We start from the raw sequence: 18,015 nt of genomic DNA on the forward strand, positions 1-18,015 counted from the left end.
GGAGCTTGCAGGTTGGGGTCAAATTGGGGAGAGCTTTGAATGTCATGGAAGTGAAAGTATTGGTCACTCAGTCGTGTCCCCATGGACTATAGCCTGCCAGGCTCCTCTGTGCATATAATTCTCCAGGCAAGAATTCTGAAGTGGGTTGCCATTTCCTTCCCCGGGGGATCTTCCAACTCAGAGATCAAACCTAGATCTCCTGCATTGCAGGCAGATTCTTTACTGTCTAAGCCACCAGGAAGCCCTTTGAACACCATGAAAACTTGCAAAGGAGTTTAAACTTTATCCTTTGTAGACTTGAAGCCTCAGTGTTTTAAGTAGGGTAGCCACATAATCAGATCTTTGCTTTGGAAAAATAATTCCAGGAATAGGTAGAAGATAGTGGTGGGAAGTAGGCTTGCTGAGGCCAGAGGAGCCAGGAGAGAGTCAGTCCTGAGTGGAATAACTGGAACTCAAAGCAGTGGTGTAGGGATGGAAAGACAGATGGTCATCTGAGAGTCTTGTTAGTGGAAACCTGGATCTACTTGGTGATGGATGTGGGAAAGGAATGAGGTTGAGTTCTAGGCTGGTTTCCTTAATCTACAGAAATGAGAATGAGTATAAGAGAGAGAAGTTTGGGGAAGAAGATACTAGGGCCCTAGTAGGCAGCTGGAAAGGTGAGATTTGCACACGAGATGAGATGAGGGAGGTTACAATTTAGATCAAGGTTAGGGGGCCATGAGGAGATGGGTGGTGGTGTGGAAACAGGAAACATCCCCAGATTTCCCTGGGGAGGGCATAGAATAGGATGAAGACTGGACTGAGGATGGGACTTAGGGGATCGCTGACATTTGATGAGACGAGAAGGAACAGGTGGCGATGAGAGAAGCTGGATGTACAGATGGAAGGAGAGAGCTGTCGTAGAACTAAGGAGGAGGGAGTTTTAGGAAGGAGGCTCCCGCCGTCAGAGGTCACATGAGAGACTGATCGGGTGAGCAGCAGGAGAGCCCTGGGTATAGCATTTGGTAGACCCCTGCCACCTCCCAGTGGCCAGCCCTCCTGGTTCTAGTCGAGGGGTGACAAAGGGAAGAGTCAGATCACGGAAGGAGGACAGGGGGGTGCCAGGGAGAAGTGGCCGCCACACAGACCCCCAGTTCAAGCTTCAAGCGTGGCTCAGTCTGGCTGAAAGGCTCTCCCGCTCAGTATGAAATGCCCAGCCCTTATATCTTACAGCCCTGGAGTGCGACCTGCTCTGACCTCCCTTATTTTGTATAACTTGGTAACTGTCAGTCCCTACTTGCATTCTTAGGAATTTATCTCCCTGGGTTATCTGGAGACTTTCTGGCTCTCAGATAATTTTTCTTGCTGTTTTCCTTCCCATGACCAGCCTCCTCCCAGCCTTCCTCTCTCTGCCTGTCTCCCTCTCCTTCCCCCCACCACACACAAGCAGACACATGCCTGACTTTGTTGTGTAATTACACTGAAAGTGCCCCCACTCTTCGTTCATGAGTTTCTTCTTCTGATATTTTTAATTAGCTTTCTTGGAACGGGAAAGTATCTTCCAGTGATTTATGTTTATTGTAGGAACAATAACAATTTATGCTGATCTTATATCCCCTGAAGACCTATGAGCTCTGTCTTTGGAAAGCTTAAAGCTGGGTAGATGCACATCGTTTGGCTCAGCGAGGCAGTGAGGTGGATTTGCACCCCCGGGCCGGGAGGACAGGAGGACAGCTCACCGAAAGGCAGTGTCTGACCCTCCCTTTCTGTCACCCGCCCCTCTTGTGGGGCAGGCTCCCTGCTAGCAGCCCAGCAGAGTGTCTTGAAAAGGCCCTGGGAAAGGTTAGGAAACCTGCGTTTTCTTTTCTGACCCTTATGGCCTGGGCCTCAGTATCTTCCTCTGCAAAACAGACGGCAGGAACTTCCTGCGCGCTTCTTGGGTTGCCGTGTGAATTGGATTCATTGATATGGGTCGAAGCGCTTTGTAAATGTCAAGTGGTACGTAACATCCAGGGCCTCCAGTTACTCATATAACTTCTTTCTCCTTTAGAGAGGTAATGAGTGAAAAGGCTTCTCAAATTTTTCCAGTGTAACCATTTTTTAAGAATTAATTCTTATTAGAGTATCGTTCCTTTACAATGCTGTGTTAGTTCCTGCCGTACGGCTATACATATACATGGGCTTCCCAGGCAGCGCTAGTGGTGAAGAACCCGCCTGCCAGTGCAGGAGACGTAAGAGACACGGGTTCCATCCCTGGGTCGGGAGGATCCCCTGGAGGAGGGCATGGCGACCCACTTCAGTGTTCTTTCCTGGAGAATTCCGTGGACAGAGGAGCCTGGCAGGCTACAGTCCATGGGGTTGCAAAGAGTCGGACGTGCCTGAAGTGACTTAGCACACGTATGTGTACATACATCCCCTCTGTTTGGATTTCCTTCCCGCTTAGGCCACCAGAGAGCTCCGAGAAGCGCTCCCTCTGCTGTACCGTGGGTTGCCCTTGGTTGTCTACTTTATATATAGTGTCAGTAGCATATGTGTGTCAATCCCAGTTCCTCCCATCCCCTCTTCCCCCGGGAGCGAGTCCATAACCCTTCACATTCCTTCCCCCTAGGAGCCCTCACTGGGAGGGGAATTCACCTCAGTTCATCCCCATACACACATGAGCAGGAAGAGCAGCTGCTGGGTGGAGGATTCCCTCAAGTTGTTATGAATTGGCTTTTTTGGGCGAAAGCCATTGGCAGTGACCAAATGCCACTGGGAATGTCTAATACCATATATCACCCTGATAAATCTGCCCTGGGTTTTATGTATTTCCGTTTCATAATTGCTGTTCTGGGTGAGCCGAGAAGGTGTCTGTGTATGAGGCATGGCGGGGGGGTGGGGGGAGACTGTGACTTGGCCCGTGATCTTTACTCTGACATATTCCATTTGGTTCTTTTGTGGACTGCCTGTCTTCTGTCTCTTGGCTTTCTAAATTAGATGCAGGCCTTGAAGACAGATTCCTCTCTCAAGAGTTGGGGTTCAGGAGGAACACTTGCCCCGAAGATTCACAGTTAATTGCACTGAGTGGTGAATTCCTCCCACTAGAAAGGATTTAAAGTCTGTCTTTGCTCCAGGACAGATGCCTCTCCCTGTCTGGTGGCACAGGATGGAGAGAGAAAAGTCCGCTCTTGCTTAGGCATCTGGTGTTTTTTCTTTAATTAATTTTTATTGGAGTTTAGTTGATTTTCAACGTTGTGTTAATTTCGGGTATACAGCAGAGTGAATCAGTTATGCATGTACAGGTATTCACTCTTTTTTGGATTCTTTGCCCATATAGGCCATTACAGAGTATTGAGTAGAGTTTCCTGTGTTATGCAGGAGGTCTTTATTGTCTGTTTTATATATAGTAGTGTATATGTGTCAATCCCAATCTCCCAGTTTTTCCCATGCCCCCCATTTCCCCCCTTGGTAACTGTAAGTTATCTGCATCTATGACTCTATTTCTATTTTGTAAATAGGTTCATTTGTGCATTTTTTTTTCAGATTTCACACTAAGCAATATCACATGATGTGAGTCTTTCTCTGTCTGACTTACTTCACTCAGTATTATGATCTTTAGGTCCATCTATGTTGCTGCAAATGGCATTATTTTGTTCTCTTTTATGGCTGAGTAGTGCTGCGTTGTGTATATGTACCCCATCTTCTTTATCCATTCATCCATTGCTTAGGCATCTCTTTGATGTTGCCTGAAGGACAAAGGCCCCAAGGCACCAGTGTTGGGATGACATTGGTCCTTCTAGTGGCCGGAGAGTTTGTCTCTGATCATAATTGTTTAGCAGCTGTGTTTAGTGTCCCTCAGAGGAAATAGGAGTTGCTCCTGAAAGTCTGGGCACCAAGGATAACTCAGTGACTTTCTGTGGCCTGCTCAAAGCCCACGTTACTGAGATCTGCAGCAGACCACGAAGGTGTCTGTTTTTGTTTGAGTCATTAGGGAAGCTGTGGCTCCTCCCGAGAGTGGCACCCGAGGTTTTCTGCTGGAGATAGAGAAGGTGGCAGGTGGACGGACAAGCCTGCCTCTGGGGCTCCTGGACCACCTCTCGGGGGATGTGTAATCTCTGGACCTGAATGCTCTGGTTACATTTTCAGTTTGGGGCTCTGACCTCACAGAGGAAGATTTATTTTTTCAGGCAGGAAAGTCTCCCTGACTCAGGGCATCATGTTTGTTTTTGTTTGTTTGACTTAAAAAAGTAATAAGCTGCTCACTGGAGCCATGCCCAGCCCTACCAATTAATTAACCCGTGTCAATATCACATGTTGTACACATTAATTACACTTTTACCTATCTGTGAGAATTAATTTCAGGTTTGCGAAGTGCTCTGAAATTCTCTTGGGACTGAAAGGGTCTGGGAGGAATCGAGACATTTGAATGTTACCCTCTTGTCTGCTTGGGGTTGGGGGTGGTGATGGCTTCAGATGGGTGCAGTCTTTTCTGCAGGAACCTTCCTGAAGCATTTCTGTGGCTTCTGAGTTATCACTGCTTGGCTGTTCTCAGAGTGGCAGGTGACGGGGGAGGTGGCCACACCCACGTGGACATCCCCGTGTCCCTTTGCAAGCGGTCACCCTTGCCTCTGTCTACTCTTTGCATAAAGACGTTTGGTTAGGAGTGTGGTTGGATTAAAAAAATCACCAGGGATCCTTCTTATTGTTGCTATTACTCTTGATTTTGGTAGTGGGATCAGAGGAGCTGTCTCCGGAGTCACCAGATCTCCTGAACCTAATCTGATTTTTTTTCTCCCTCTTTGTTCACAGTGGGGCATTTTCAGAAGTGGTCTTAGCTGAAGAGAAGGCAACTGGAAAACTCTTTGCGGTCAAGTGTATCCCCAAGAAGGCGCTGAAGGGCAAAGAAAGCAGCATTGAGAATGAGATCGCCGTCCTGAGAAAGTGAGTGCAGGAGGACAGCCTCCCCACCCCCTCACTGGGGGTCATGCTCAGATGATAGGGTTTTTCATGCAAGGGAAGGAGGAGGCTACAGTGGATAGAGAGGGCGACCGGGATGCTGGCCTGCAGCGAGGAGTGGGCTTTTTAACCCTGACTGCTGTTTATATGGGGCGTCCAGAGCACTTTCCATATTGTATTTCATCTCCTAATGTTCGTGGCAGTCATTTGAGGTCATTATTCTTTCCAAAGAACAGGGCAGTCAGATGGACTTGGCTTTGAACTGAGACCCCGCCACTCCCTCCAGCTAGGTGACCTTGGGCTGTTTCTGAACTCTACACCTGCTCCATAACTGGAGTTAATAACATCCCCCAGGCGTTGTCAGGATTAAGTGAGTATCTGTGCAGCACTTGCTACAGAGTAAGTGCTCAGTGAAAGGGTGGCTGCCTCTGCCACTGTGCCCAGTACTATTATTGGTTTCTTGTTGTTGTTGCTTCATTTTATAAGAAGGAGGGTTAGAGATGAAAGTCACTTGTCCATCGCCTTGCAGCTCAGATGTGGCACAGCCTGGGAAGTCAGCCCCACCAGTGTGATTTCCACAGTCTTTGGTGGGCCCCTCGCTCTTGCCACTCACCTGGCACCTGGCACCCAGCAAGTTCCCGAGCTCACTGGTTACCTGCTTTACCTCTTCACTGACTTTGGTTTTGCTCCCCATGTAATAGAACCTGGATGGGGTTCCTGGACCCAGTTCCAGTGTGCATGGGTTTTCCCTCACCAGCAAGCGGCTCTCAGTTGCCAGCAGGTGTCCAAGAATTCCACTCAATCCTGATGCTGTCCACCTGGAGACAGAGTCCGATCCCGCAGGTGAAGGGCTCAGTCCCACAAGACCACCCCCCGTCAGGCTGCTGTCTCAAGCTTGCGTGTTGCCTATACTTCTGACTGACTGGCTCTAAATCAGAGGCTCCCATGACCCCCTCCTGGGCATTGATCAGTTTGCTAGAATGGCTCGCAGAACTCAGGAAAACCCGTTTACTCACTAAACAGTCAAATTATTATGAAAGGATCTTAAAGGATGTGAACCAAGAACCAGATGAAGAGATACACACGGCAGGGTCCCGAACAAAGAGACTTCTTTCCTCCTGAAGCGTGAGGCCAGCGTGGAACACAGAAGCATTCTAGTTCCCCCGTGTGGAAGCTCTCAAGCTCTCCAAAAAGGGACAAAAACTTGTCCTTTAGGACTTTTATGGAGGCTTCATTATATAGTTGTGATTGATAAAATCATCGGCCATTGGTGACTGATTCAACCTCCAGCCCCTCTCCTCTCCCTGGAAATCTGGGGGATGGAATGAAAGCCCCAACCCTCTAGTCACATGATTGGTTCTCCTGGCAGCTCACCTCCAGCCTGGGCTTCCCTGGTGGCTCAGATGGTAAAGATTCTGTCTGCAATCTGGGAGACCCAGGTTTGATTCCTGGGTTTGGAAGATCCCCTGGAGAAAGGAAAGACAACACACTCCTGGAGAATTCCATGGACAGAGAAGCCTTGCTGGCTACAGTCCATGGGGTCGCAAAGAGTCAGACAGGACTAAGTGACTAACACACACACATAGCCTCCAGCCTGGTGCTTCTGAAAGTCACCTCGTCCACATAACAAAGACACCTTTGTCTCTCAACACTTAGGAAATTCCAAGAGTTTTGTGAGATGGAAGTTGGGACCTGTGGACAAGACCAGATGTATATTTGAGAAATATATTTTGGTCAACTCAGTGACCAAATGTTTATTTCTTACGTGCGTGCTAAGTTGCTTCAGTCATATCCAACTCTTTGTGACCCCATGGATTGTAGCCTGCCAGACTTCTCTGTCCATGGGATTCTCCAGGCAAGAATACTGCATTGGGTTGCCTTTCCCTTTTAGAGGACCTTCCTGACCCAGGGATTGAACCCAGGTCTCTTATGTCTCCTGCTTGGCAAGTGGGTTCTTTGCCACTAGTGCTACCTGGGACGCCCTATCCCAGCATCTCAGAACTAAGTCAGAGTAATACCTCCAGCTCAAAGGTGCAGAGAACCGTTCTGATGTGGTTGGATCCTCCCAAAAGATGGTCTCCCATTAGCATGGTGTCCAGGCCTCTCCCCTCATTTTCATGGTCGAGCCATTCCCCCCATGTCTCCCAAGGTTTGAGGGAACAAACTTTTATATGAGACCTGCTTTTGTGTGAGTGGAGTGTATCCGAGCATTGTGCTATGAAGTTTTTAAGCTCTCCTATTAGCAAAAGATGCTAGAAATATCCTTGAAATTTTGGGGATTTGAAATCAGCACAGAGCAAGAATCCCTGTACAGATAAGTGAAACAGAAAGGGAACAAGCCTTACTGGGTCTCAAAACAAAGTATCACACTGTCTGGGCTTGCCTGAGTAAACTCTCCCACTTCTGTGTCTTGGGAACCAACCGTGCCCACTGAACGATGCTTTGTTGCCATCGGTACAAGCCCAGCGCCACCGAGGTGGTCGGGATCTTCCTGTCCTTGCAGCATATGTGATGTGTGTTCTGGAACAAATGGGTCTCGATAGGACTTTGTATTACAAGCATGTTCTCTTATTTGTTTGGTCTCTTAGGGACCTGAAGAGTTTCACGTTGTCCTGTGAGGACTGCATGAAATAATTCTGCAGCAAAGAATTTGGGAAAACAAATTTCTCAATGTACATTAGCATCAAGCAGGAAAACACTATGTTAATGAAACATTTATTTAAATTGCCCATTTTCCAATGTGAAATCAGTACCCGGAGAAGAGGGGTTTGACTGCATATTAAGTTCAGCCACGTTGCAGATATTTGACATTTTAGATGGAAATCTGGGTGGGCTCAGAGCTTTCCAGAGGTTCTACCTTGGGACCCAGGGCTGCCTATTGCTGAATCAACGATGGTGCCTGTATTTTTGGGTGTCTCCCTCATGAACTTAGAAGCCACAAAACCAAGGAGATCAGTTTTTATTTTTGGTGATATTTTCTGTCTACATGGGCAAGGTCAGCAGATGTAAACTTCATAAACCAGTCTTGACTCCTGTCTTGGTCTGTCTGCCATAAGTAGTGCCTCCATCCTGTGCCTCCCTCAAATGATACACACTTCCAGCAAGAGGGCAGTTCAAAGCAAGGGAGGACCAGGGATTGGGAGTCACTTATTTTGATAGTTCTCAGTCTCTGCTATTGGGGTGCCTTGAAGTATGACCCTTCTTTCAGGAATGGAAAACCAGTGATTTCTCAGGGGATAAAAGGGGCTATATCTCCTATATGGGTTTTGGTCCCTGTGAATGATTTACAAGTAGAATAAGAGTCTGTCCCATGTCATAAGCAGTCGATAGCAAAGTATAATATATTAGTTGTAGAAAAGATAGTTTTGGAACTACTGTCAAGAGCCACCATTGAAACATTCATTCATTTCACTGATGTTTATTAGATTCCTGTGACTCAGTTGGCACTGCTATGTGCTGAGATTGAAAAAACAAGGTACAATCCTTGTCTTCCAGGAGCTAGATAAGTGCAATGACACTATAGATACTGTATGAGAGGTCTTACCAGGGGTTTAAGAGTAGGGCTTCCCATTTCTCCCTTTGGGGTTGGGTGTGAGAGAAGGCTTCCTGGAGGAGGTGCGTCTCGACAGTGAGTACATTTTGCTAAGGGAAGAAGGGCAGAGGAATATTCCAATCAGGAGGGGGTGGGGTAAACAGAGGAAAGGAGATGGGAGGCAAGCTGGTGTGCTGGAAACTCCACGGAGCCCAATGGACCAGGTGGAGGGTTCCAGGTGAGATGTGAGGGCCCTGAGGTTGGGGAGGTTGGATCATGGGATGCTGTATACCCCCACTTTATCCTGCAGACAGAGGAGAGCTTGAAGTGTTTTAATGGAAGGAGCAACGTGATCAGGATTGTTTTGTAAAGATTATTGTCGCAGAACGAAGAAGGATAGATTGGTGGGGCAAGATCCACTACACGGGGGAGCAGTTAGGCGGCCATTGGAGGCACTGAGGAGGCCGTGCATTAAAATAGGATCTATGGGCTGGGATGCAAGAGGCAAAATGGAATCTCCAGGACTTAGAGATTCAGGAGGAATGGGGAGACAGTTGAGGGAAGAACTGAGTCTAGGATAACAGCCAGGTTTCCGATTGGATAGCTGGGTGGGTAACGACCTCATTAACTGAGATCAGAAATTCAGGAGCAGGAGGGAGGTGGTGAGTTCTGATTCAGACACGCTGGTCTTGGGAGTGGTGGGTTGATAGAGGAGGTCTGAAGCCCAGTCGTGACCTGGGCTTGCTGGATGTTAAATTTGTCTGAAACCACGTGTTAAAAAATTCTTTGGTCCTCTGTAACTAAATCCTTGAAGACAGGATCCCAAAGAGGCCTGCATTATTCCAAATTCTGTCTTATACCCTGGTCGTTGGTATATTTTCAGGCTATTTTTCATCTAAGGAGGCCCATCTGGGAGCCTGCTTGCCCTCCTCTGTGCTGAGTTTATTGCAGGGTGAGAGATTTATGTTTTTCATTGGATTAAAGTAATGTAGCTAATATATCCTTACGGATGTCTCTATTCTTGCCCTGAAAATAGTTCCAAAATGAATCTCCTACTTGAAAAGTGGATATTAAACCAAGCTCAGAGGGAATAAAAAGAGGCAGGCTTCATGGTAGGCAGTTGCTATGTAACATCGAGGGCTTCTGTCTGACTGGCAGCGGGCAGGGTCTGTATGGCTCAGCACCAGCCTTCCCTGGAGGAACGGTTAGCTCAGGTCCTGTGAAGGGCGTGTTCTCTGCATTATGGAATATCACAATGTCAGTGTTACCGCTGGATTATGGAGCTTATCGTTTCTGTGGTATTCTTTACTTAGAGGGCAGGCAGTGCTCAAATCTAATTTCAAGGCAACACATAAAGCTTTTTTGGAAAAGTAGAAAGGCAAATATACAGACAGCCTGCACTGAAATGACGGATGAAGGGAATGCATGAAGATGGAATATAGGAGATAAGAGAAGCAAAACCAATGTCTTCAGAGTAACCCTTTTCCTAATAGTTGGATTACCAAGGCTCGGACTGGCTAAAGAGTCACTATACTTATGAAACATGGCCCCAGGATTCCATGCTGTTCTAATGGTTACTTTATTGGCTGCAGAGATGATCTTTCCTGGGGGAGAATTCTCACCTGTGTAGGAACTGGTTTTAAACTGCAAGTGCTTCATCTTGGATACACTGGGGAGTCTCAGCTCAGGGTCTCTGCCTTTTTCCCTCTAAATCAGTGTTTTTCAACCCTGGGGGCACTTTAAAATCACCCAGGAATCTTTTGCAAACATCCTGAGGCCCAGGCTCCAGTCTGACCAATTGAGATAGATTTGGAGGTTATGGTAGCTACTGGGAAATTTTAAAAAGCACCCCATCTCCATCCCAGGACTCTTAAATGCAGCCAAGTCAGTGTTGAGAAGAGCTGCTCTAGGGCCTTGGCCTCATGGTCTCACCTCCCAGGGGGATGAAGATGTTCTTCATGTGCCCAGCAGTATGGAAAAATGTGTAAACGTGAGTATATGTGCACATGCACACACACACCAGACATAAGCTTGCGTATATGTGCACATACATACACAGCAGATGTAAACATGCATATATGTGCGCATACACACACACACACCAGGTGTAAACATGCATATATGTGTGCACACACACACACCAGATGATGCTTCCTTTAGGTGAGAGGGCTTGTTTAGTGGAGCAAACTCAACTGTGGTTCCTCTTGAAGAGCTGGAGTTCATACTTAGAGGGAGAATTGACTTGACCCTGTTATCCCCCTCAGTGGGAAGCAGGCACCAGCCACTAGCTGGGTTCAGGAGTGAGAACCTGGCTCTTTGAGGGTGGCTGGGTTGTAGGGGCAGTAATGGCCATTCCCAGACTGGAGAGACTGGCATAAGGCTTGGTCAAGTCAGCAGGACTCTCAGTGGCAAGCCCGCCATTTGAAGGGAATCAGGGCTGCTGAAGGCAGCAGACACCAAAGCCCAGCATCTGCTGTGGCCAAGGTCAAGGATGGATCGCAGGCAGGGCAGTGAGGCTGTCTTCTTGGGAGAGCAGGAGTCAGCACCACAGCCAGGCTCTGGAGACCTGGGCATTCCTTACAGGAGCTTCCTTCCCTGGCTGTCTTGGACTAGACATGTTTCTCTCGGCACAGACTAACTAGAGGCAAGGCAGGCAGCTTGAGCCCCCAAAGGAGAGGACAGCTGGTTTTGAATTAAGTATTAGCCTTCAGAGAACGGCTTTTCTGTAAATTAACTCATTTAAATCTGGCTTGCTTCTGCTCCTGCAGCTTTGTTCTGATGGCAAGCTGGCCCGTTTGCTTCTTTAAATCACTGCCAAGTGCCAGTTTATTGTGTGTGTCAGAGAAACAGACACTTCAATAGAAATTCATCGATTCAGAGCGAACAAAACCACTTCTCCAATGACTGAAAATGGCCAAGCTGGTAAAGCTGATACTTGAGTTTCTCAGGCACCAATACAACTTTTTAAGGATCTAATCTGCCTAGAAGATGGTGTTCCAGCACAGAGAGACCTTTCCTGTGGAAACATACTCTCAGAATTAAGGACACAGGCAGGAAGTGTGAAAAGGAATGTCTGGAGGCCATGCGATAACAAGTAAGGAGGTGGCTCGCTCTCTCTATTATGATCCTGGAACACTTTGCTACCCTGAAAAACTTCTGCTGAAAGTTCTGTTAATTTGGGAAAAACTATGCAATTCCAGCAAAACAGGTTGAGGGATGTGGTTAGGTTATTTGGTGGTGATTATTTTCATTCCATGCGTCTGTGATTAAAGTCACAGTCTTATCAAGCTTGGAGTGTGCGCAGGCAGGTGTATCAGCTGCAGGACTCTAGTCCCGTTGGAAAGTTGACACAGCCCATCTTGGACCTGTTCACTCAAGGCTTGGTGAAAGCATCAAACATACACCAGAGCCAACACTACTCCATCGGCCCTACTGGAGACCCGACCTTGGAATCTTGCCGAGTTTGGTGAACTTTCTCCTCTTTAACTCTGTATTTCGCTTCTGCATTTCTTCCAGCCCCATGGATCTGACTGTAAACTCAGCTTTGTCCAGACCACTATTTGCTGGCCATCATTTATTTCATCCTAACAGTGGGCATGTGTATAAGAAATAAAATTGACCTCGTGCCAACGTGACTATACAGCCAAAAGAGGATACATGTGATGCTTCCCAGTGGCTTTCCCATGGTGCTTTTTGTCCATAGCAGATAGTCCAGGAACATTTAAAAAATTTAATGTGCGATCCAGGATCAGTGAATTTTTATGAGTTCTATCAATTTCTTGGGTACTGCTGTGAATAGGAGGAGACTAGAATTGGTGGTGTTCCTTGCTGCAACAGGGATATTCAGACTAGTCTGGCCAGGAACGGTGGTTTATCTTTCCAGGGACCATGAACCTCCGGAGTGTCTCCCTGCGTGCGTTTTCTGCTTCCCAAGTACCATGTGAAGTGTGGCTCTCATGATCAGACAGACTCTTTCTTCAAGCCTCCTTCCAGTTCTATGCACTTGAGATTTTAATTGCACATCTGCTGTTGACCCTCTCCACCTTAATTCTGTGAAGTCACTTGCTTGATGGGATCCAGACTTCTTGGTAAACAGCACCCTCCCCTCCACTTTGCCATCAGCAGCTTTCACCTCCCCGCCCGCCAAGTTCAACTTCATGCCTCCAAAAGGCACAGGTGACTCCTACACAGATGATTCAGACCCCTGCCTCTCCTCTTTCCTTTCTGCTTCAGTGAGCTGAGCCTCAGTTTGAGATATCCTCTTCTTCAGGGTTCCCCCTGATTGTCCCTCCCTGGTGGGCCCTTCCCTCTGAGACCCCACGGCACCAGGCTTACCTCTGTCCCCCCAACTGTGCCTGTGAGGTCCTCTTCCTGAGACCATGGATTTCCAGAGTCCAGCCCAGAACTAAAGGCAAGGTGGGGAGCATCGAGGGGATTCAGGTGATAATGAGGGTTATAAACGCTGGGTGCAAGTGCTAACTCAGTAGAGACGAAAGCAGGGAAGAAACCTCTGCTGACTTCCATGGGCTTTCCATCAGCCAGTGGGGGTGGGGAGCCTTCTAGAAGACAAGCCAGGTTTGAGGGGAAGATGATTCTTCTATAGCAACAGAGTTGACTTAATCTAGTCTGGCTGTTCCTGCCACCTTTTATACTATATATATGACTCTGTAGATATTTAAGGTATTTGAAGAAACATTGTGTTTTATCACACTTTTAAAAACAGTGTTAGTTATTTGCATGCTTATTTCCGTGTCCTGTCTCCCTGTCATCTAATCTGACTATGTGCTTGGGTAGTTCAACCCTTGTGTGGATTAGTTGGTGGTTTAAATTCCTCTAAATTATTATTATCTTGGAAAGTGTTTTCTCTCTTTTTCAGTCAACTTACTTAGCTAGTGATTCATATAAATTTCATTTAAATGATTCCAAAATAACTGTGTGTGTATGTACACATATATACATACATATCTTGTCTGATATTTCAAAAAAATCAGAAAAGCTTATATTGGAGGATCCTTGGCAACCTGAAAGACTTAAGTACAAGGAGTCCTGGGATAAAACCAGGATGGCAAATACAGAGAAAGAAATAAATACACACCAGAAGTTCACTGTTTCTTTTCTGTTAAACTCTAGGTTATGTCAATTCTATTTTCTACATAGTTGCATCATTGCTTATTTGGATAAATGATTCTAGTGAAGCTTTATTTATGACTCATTATCTAGCTTAAACTCTATAAAGTTTGGTGAATAGACTTTATTTTACATATTTAAAGTCTAAGGTTATCCTTTGGGTAGTTTAAACAGTTACCATTTGAAAGCTGAGTCACTGACTTTTGTCCGCCAAGTCAGTCTAAGATTGAGATTAGAGTCTAAGGTGACTGGTCTTAGGTGACTGTTTTTATATATACACTGAAAGAAATAATTTCTAAAACAGTGTGTGTATGTATATATATATATATGGGATTTGGTAAATGGAATTTAATATTCATTTTTAGCTATTTACATTTTTCTTTTATACATATTTTAAAAATAAGGTTGACTACATTATTCAGGCATGAGGTAGGTCTCACTGAGGAATCCTAACAGTCAAGGATATTTATTTGTAAACAAGTTCAGTGGTGGATGTGGTGTTTTCATTCTTGTTGAAGGTTACAGAGCTGATGTGCTAAATGTACACATTTATATATGTGTATATGTGCATAAATATGGACACAGGTATATATATGTAGATACACACATTTACATATACATTACACACATTTTAAATGCATTTTAGTTTTTTTTACATCTTTCCACTTAAGAGCAAAAACTTTTTTGGCTTAATTTAGTCAATATGCCTTCAAGGCTGTCAATAATCTGCTGTCTGGATGCCTAAATAAGATCATAAGGCATAAGAGAAGCCTTTTTAAACATTAAAATCTTCCAGTGTTAGGGATTATGCAAATGTTAGGCATTGCTACTCTCATCATGCTTTTGTAAGAGTGCAGAATATGTTGGTGGGAGAGCTCAGAGCAGAAATTGTACCCATTTTGTGGAAGGAGAAACTGAGGTGCAAAAAATGTAATTTGGATGAGATGGAGCTGAGGAGACATTGTGGAGATATTCTCCATCTTTTAGGATCCCCAGCTTGCCTTTCTGTTAGGAAACTGCTTTGGCAACTTTGTTCACTGTAGATGCAGCCCTTGGGCATCAGAAGTCTTATGACTCCTGGGACTTGGCTGACGGTCCAGTGATTAGGACTTCGTGCTTTCATTGCTGAGAGCCTGGGTTTGATCCCTGGTCAGGGAACTAAGATCTCACAAGCCAAATAGCCAAAAAAAGTCTTATGACTTCCAACAAGTAGGAAGAAATAGCAATAGATTTAAAAAGGTAATAGATGTCAATTGATTAAATTAATAGACTGATAGCTCTAAAATCAGAATTCAAGCTTTTGTCCCAACCTTGTGATCTGAAGTCTAGAGCCATATGTATCTACCCTTTGAGATCTTAAAAACAAAACATTCTACTTTGTCATCATTTAAAAACTAGCTGGGACTTTTAGGAGCCTTGTTTTATGTAATCTTCACTATAAATCTCTGAAGTGGATATTATTCACATTTTACAGTTGAGGAGCTGGGACTATTTAAGAAATTTCCAGAGGCCTCATAAGTACATAGAGCAGGAAGTCAGACCCAGATCTGTCTTTCCCATCATGATTTGATCTGTCTGGTGTTCCCATGTTGTTAAAACAGGGCCACATACTCTTGATGTTGACAGTAGCCCACTGCATAGGGGTGCTCATTAATGGTGAAAAAAAAATTTCTATTTTACACTGCCATTAGCAGGTCAGTATAAAATATTGGTGAAGACCTCAGAATTAGCCCAAGTTTTCACCTGACTGCCCCACTTAGAAGCTGTGGTGGTTGTTGTTTAGTCACTAAGTCGTGCCCAAGTCTTTCCCACCCCGTGAACCATAGCCTGCCAGTCTCCTTTGTCCACGAGATTTCCCAGGCAAGAATACTGGAGTGGGTTGCTGGTTCCCTCTTCAGGGGATCAGATCTTCCCAACCCACGGATCAAACCCACGTCTCCTGCATTGGCAGGCGGATTCTATACCACCAAGCTACCAGAGAAGCCCTAGAAGCTGAATGACCTTGGGCAGACGATTCCAACTTTGTGCATGCATCATCAGGAAAATGTTGGTACTTAGCTCACGTTGTTGTTATGGAGATTAAAGAACGAATGCATCCAGAGTGCGTGTAATAGTGTCTGGCACATTGTGTGAGCTCAGAGAATGTTTGCTGTTTATATCATTACATGTATGAGGGATATCTTGCTGGACAGTGGAAACGGGGAGGAGGTGCCTTTCCAAAAGCCACATCACATGCGTATGGCCTCCTTGTTGAAGGCCACGGAGGCCCTGCTGGCGGAGAACACACTGCCAGCCACAGGGAGGTGGCTCCCTCATCCAGCGGAGAACGTACCATGGTGCTGATGCCCGGCGCAGTGGCAGAGTTGTCAGGAATGCACCAGCTTTACTGTTTCTCTTAAGCTGTGAAAGCAGATACTGTTTGTCTCTCTTGCTGTCTTCCTCCCCTGACATGGCAGTCACCGAGCTTTAGAACTGGAAAAGGACCTTAGAGATTTTGGTCCAGTTGTCTTGACGTCCAGATGGAACAACAGGTCCAGAGAGGTCAAGCGAGTGGCCCAGGGTCACAGAACAGACTCATGTGAGTGTGCAGCCAGAGCGATGCTTTCTGGCCTCCTCCTCCGGAACTCTATCCACACGCCACGCTGGTTTTCTTGTAGAGCATCCCAAGGGAGGATGCAAGAAAATGACTCCTACTCATCAGAAAGGTAGCTTTTTTTTTTTTTTTTAAATCCCATGTGACTGATTCAAATGAATTCTTTTTAACGGCTGAACGTGAGGGTGGGATGTTTAGAAAGAACAGCATGTATATTATCTATGGTGAAACAGACCACCAGCCCAGGTGGGATGCATGAGTCAAGTGCTCGGGCCTGGTGCACTGGGAGGACCCTGAGGAGTCGGGTGGAGAGGGAGGTGGGAGGGGGGATCGGGATGGGGAATACGTGTAACTATATGGCTGATTCATGTCAATGTATGAGAAAACCCACTGAAATGTTGTGAAGTGATTGGCCTCCAGCTAATAAAATAATATTTAAAAAAAAAAAAATAAAGGAGACAAGGATTTGATTAAAAAAAAAAAAAAAATCCCATGTGACATGCAGGATCTTCCCCAGTCATGCTCCTTGCACTGGGAGCATAGGGTCTTAACCCTGGACCTCCAGGAAGGTCAGTTTTCCCTCATTTTGAAGAGCGCTGTGGTATGTTTACAGAGACTGAAGGTTCTGCCCTGCTACCCTGGCCACGTTCCAGTGTGAGATATGGGATCCGGTTCCAGAAATTCCCCTGGTGGTTTCAATTATCTGTGCTGTTCCCTCTGCCTCCCCGTCCTGGGTGCCGATGCAGTGAGGCCGCAGGCTGCCGTGATTGCTCTGGTGTCCTGCCCCCAGCTGCCTCTGGTTCTCTGGAATTTGCTGCAAAGGAGCTCAGAGTCTGGGTTAAAGATGAACCTCTGGGAATGTTTCCTTCCCGTTTCAGGTGTGTTTGAGGACCTCGGTCCTGTGTGCCAGCTTCTTGGCAACAGATTGGCGATACTACTCCCCAGAGGCGCAGTAGGAGGAAGCCAGCCCCAGACTGTGGACTGATTAGGGAAACGTGGGAAGGGGTCATAGTCTGAGAAACCTTGTCCGCCCTCCCCTGTGGCCGTGGGCAAGGGAGATGCGCTGAGCACCAGGCTCCGGTCCTGTGCCTGCTTGCTGTGTTTGACCCCTCTCTCTGTAGCTTTCTGGAATGTTCTAGAAACAAACGGAGAGGTGGCTTGTCACGCACGGTCCTGGACATCAGAGTGGGTTTGAGGGCCGTGGGTCATTTTGCCGTTGCCCCAGGGTAGGTGCCAGAGGAAGTGGAGGCCACTGAGGAGCTGACCACCCAGGAAACGTACTGCTGGTGGGATGAGCCCATCGGTTCAAGTAGCCACAGCATTTTCCTCAATGTCAAGTTGTTATACATTAGTATGTAATTTTTTCTAGGTATAAAAGTAAAACTCCAGAAAGAAGTTGTCACTCAACATTAGATGTTCTTTCTAGTGAGTCTCCTTGGTTGCAGAGCAAAGGATAATGAGGCTATTTCTTTAAAACCGGTGCTTCCCTCCAGTTGAGGGCGTTGGTTTGAATTGTATTTGCACACGTCCAGCCCCGATTCCCTCACTGTGGATGTCTGGTGTGTTGGTTGTTGTGTGTGTGTGTGTGTTTAATCCTGGCAGGGCCCCTCCAAGACAGATCGGCTTGACACAGCCCCTGGGAGGTGGCCTGAAAAGATGGCAGAGTAGCAATATAGGCAGCACCCCTGTCTTGGGTTGAATATTAGTGGCATCGTCTAGAACGTCAGGCTTCCCTAGTGGCGCAGCAGTAAAGAATCTGCCTGCCAGTGTAGGGGACACAGAGACGAGGGTTCAGTCCCTGAGTCAGGAAGACTGTGAAGAAATGGCTAGCCACTCCAGTGTTCTTGCC

General features: G+C 46.5%; 1 protein-coding gene across 2 annotated transcripts in view; it reads left to right on the forward strand.

Moving 5' to 3' along the window:
• CAMK1D (calcium/calmodulin dependent protein kinase ID) overlaps window positions 1-18,015 on the forward strand; it is a 381,871-nt gene that overhangs the window by 146,623 nt on the left and 217,233 nt on the right. For both annotated transcript variants that reach the window (XM_065920998.1, XM_065920997.1), the window contains exon 2: window positions 4,768-4,899. In XM_065920998.1, the coding sequence (XP_065777070.1) occupies window positions 4,768-4,899 (132 nt within the window). The remainder of the gene's footprint in view (window positions 1-4,767; window positions 4,900-18,015) is intronic.

Source organism: Muntiacus reevesi, chromosome 2 (assembly GCF_963930625.1).
Source record: "Muntiacus reevesi chromosome 2, mMunRee1.1, whole genome shotgun sequence".
In the NCBI taxonomy this organism is placed as follows: domain Eukaryota; kingdom Metazoa; phylum Chordata; class Mammalia; order Artiodactyla; family Cervidae; genus Muntiacus; species Muntiacus reevesi.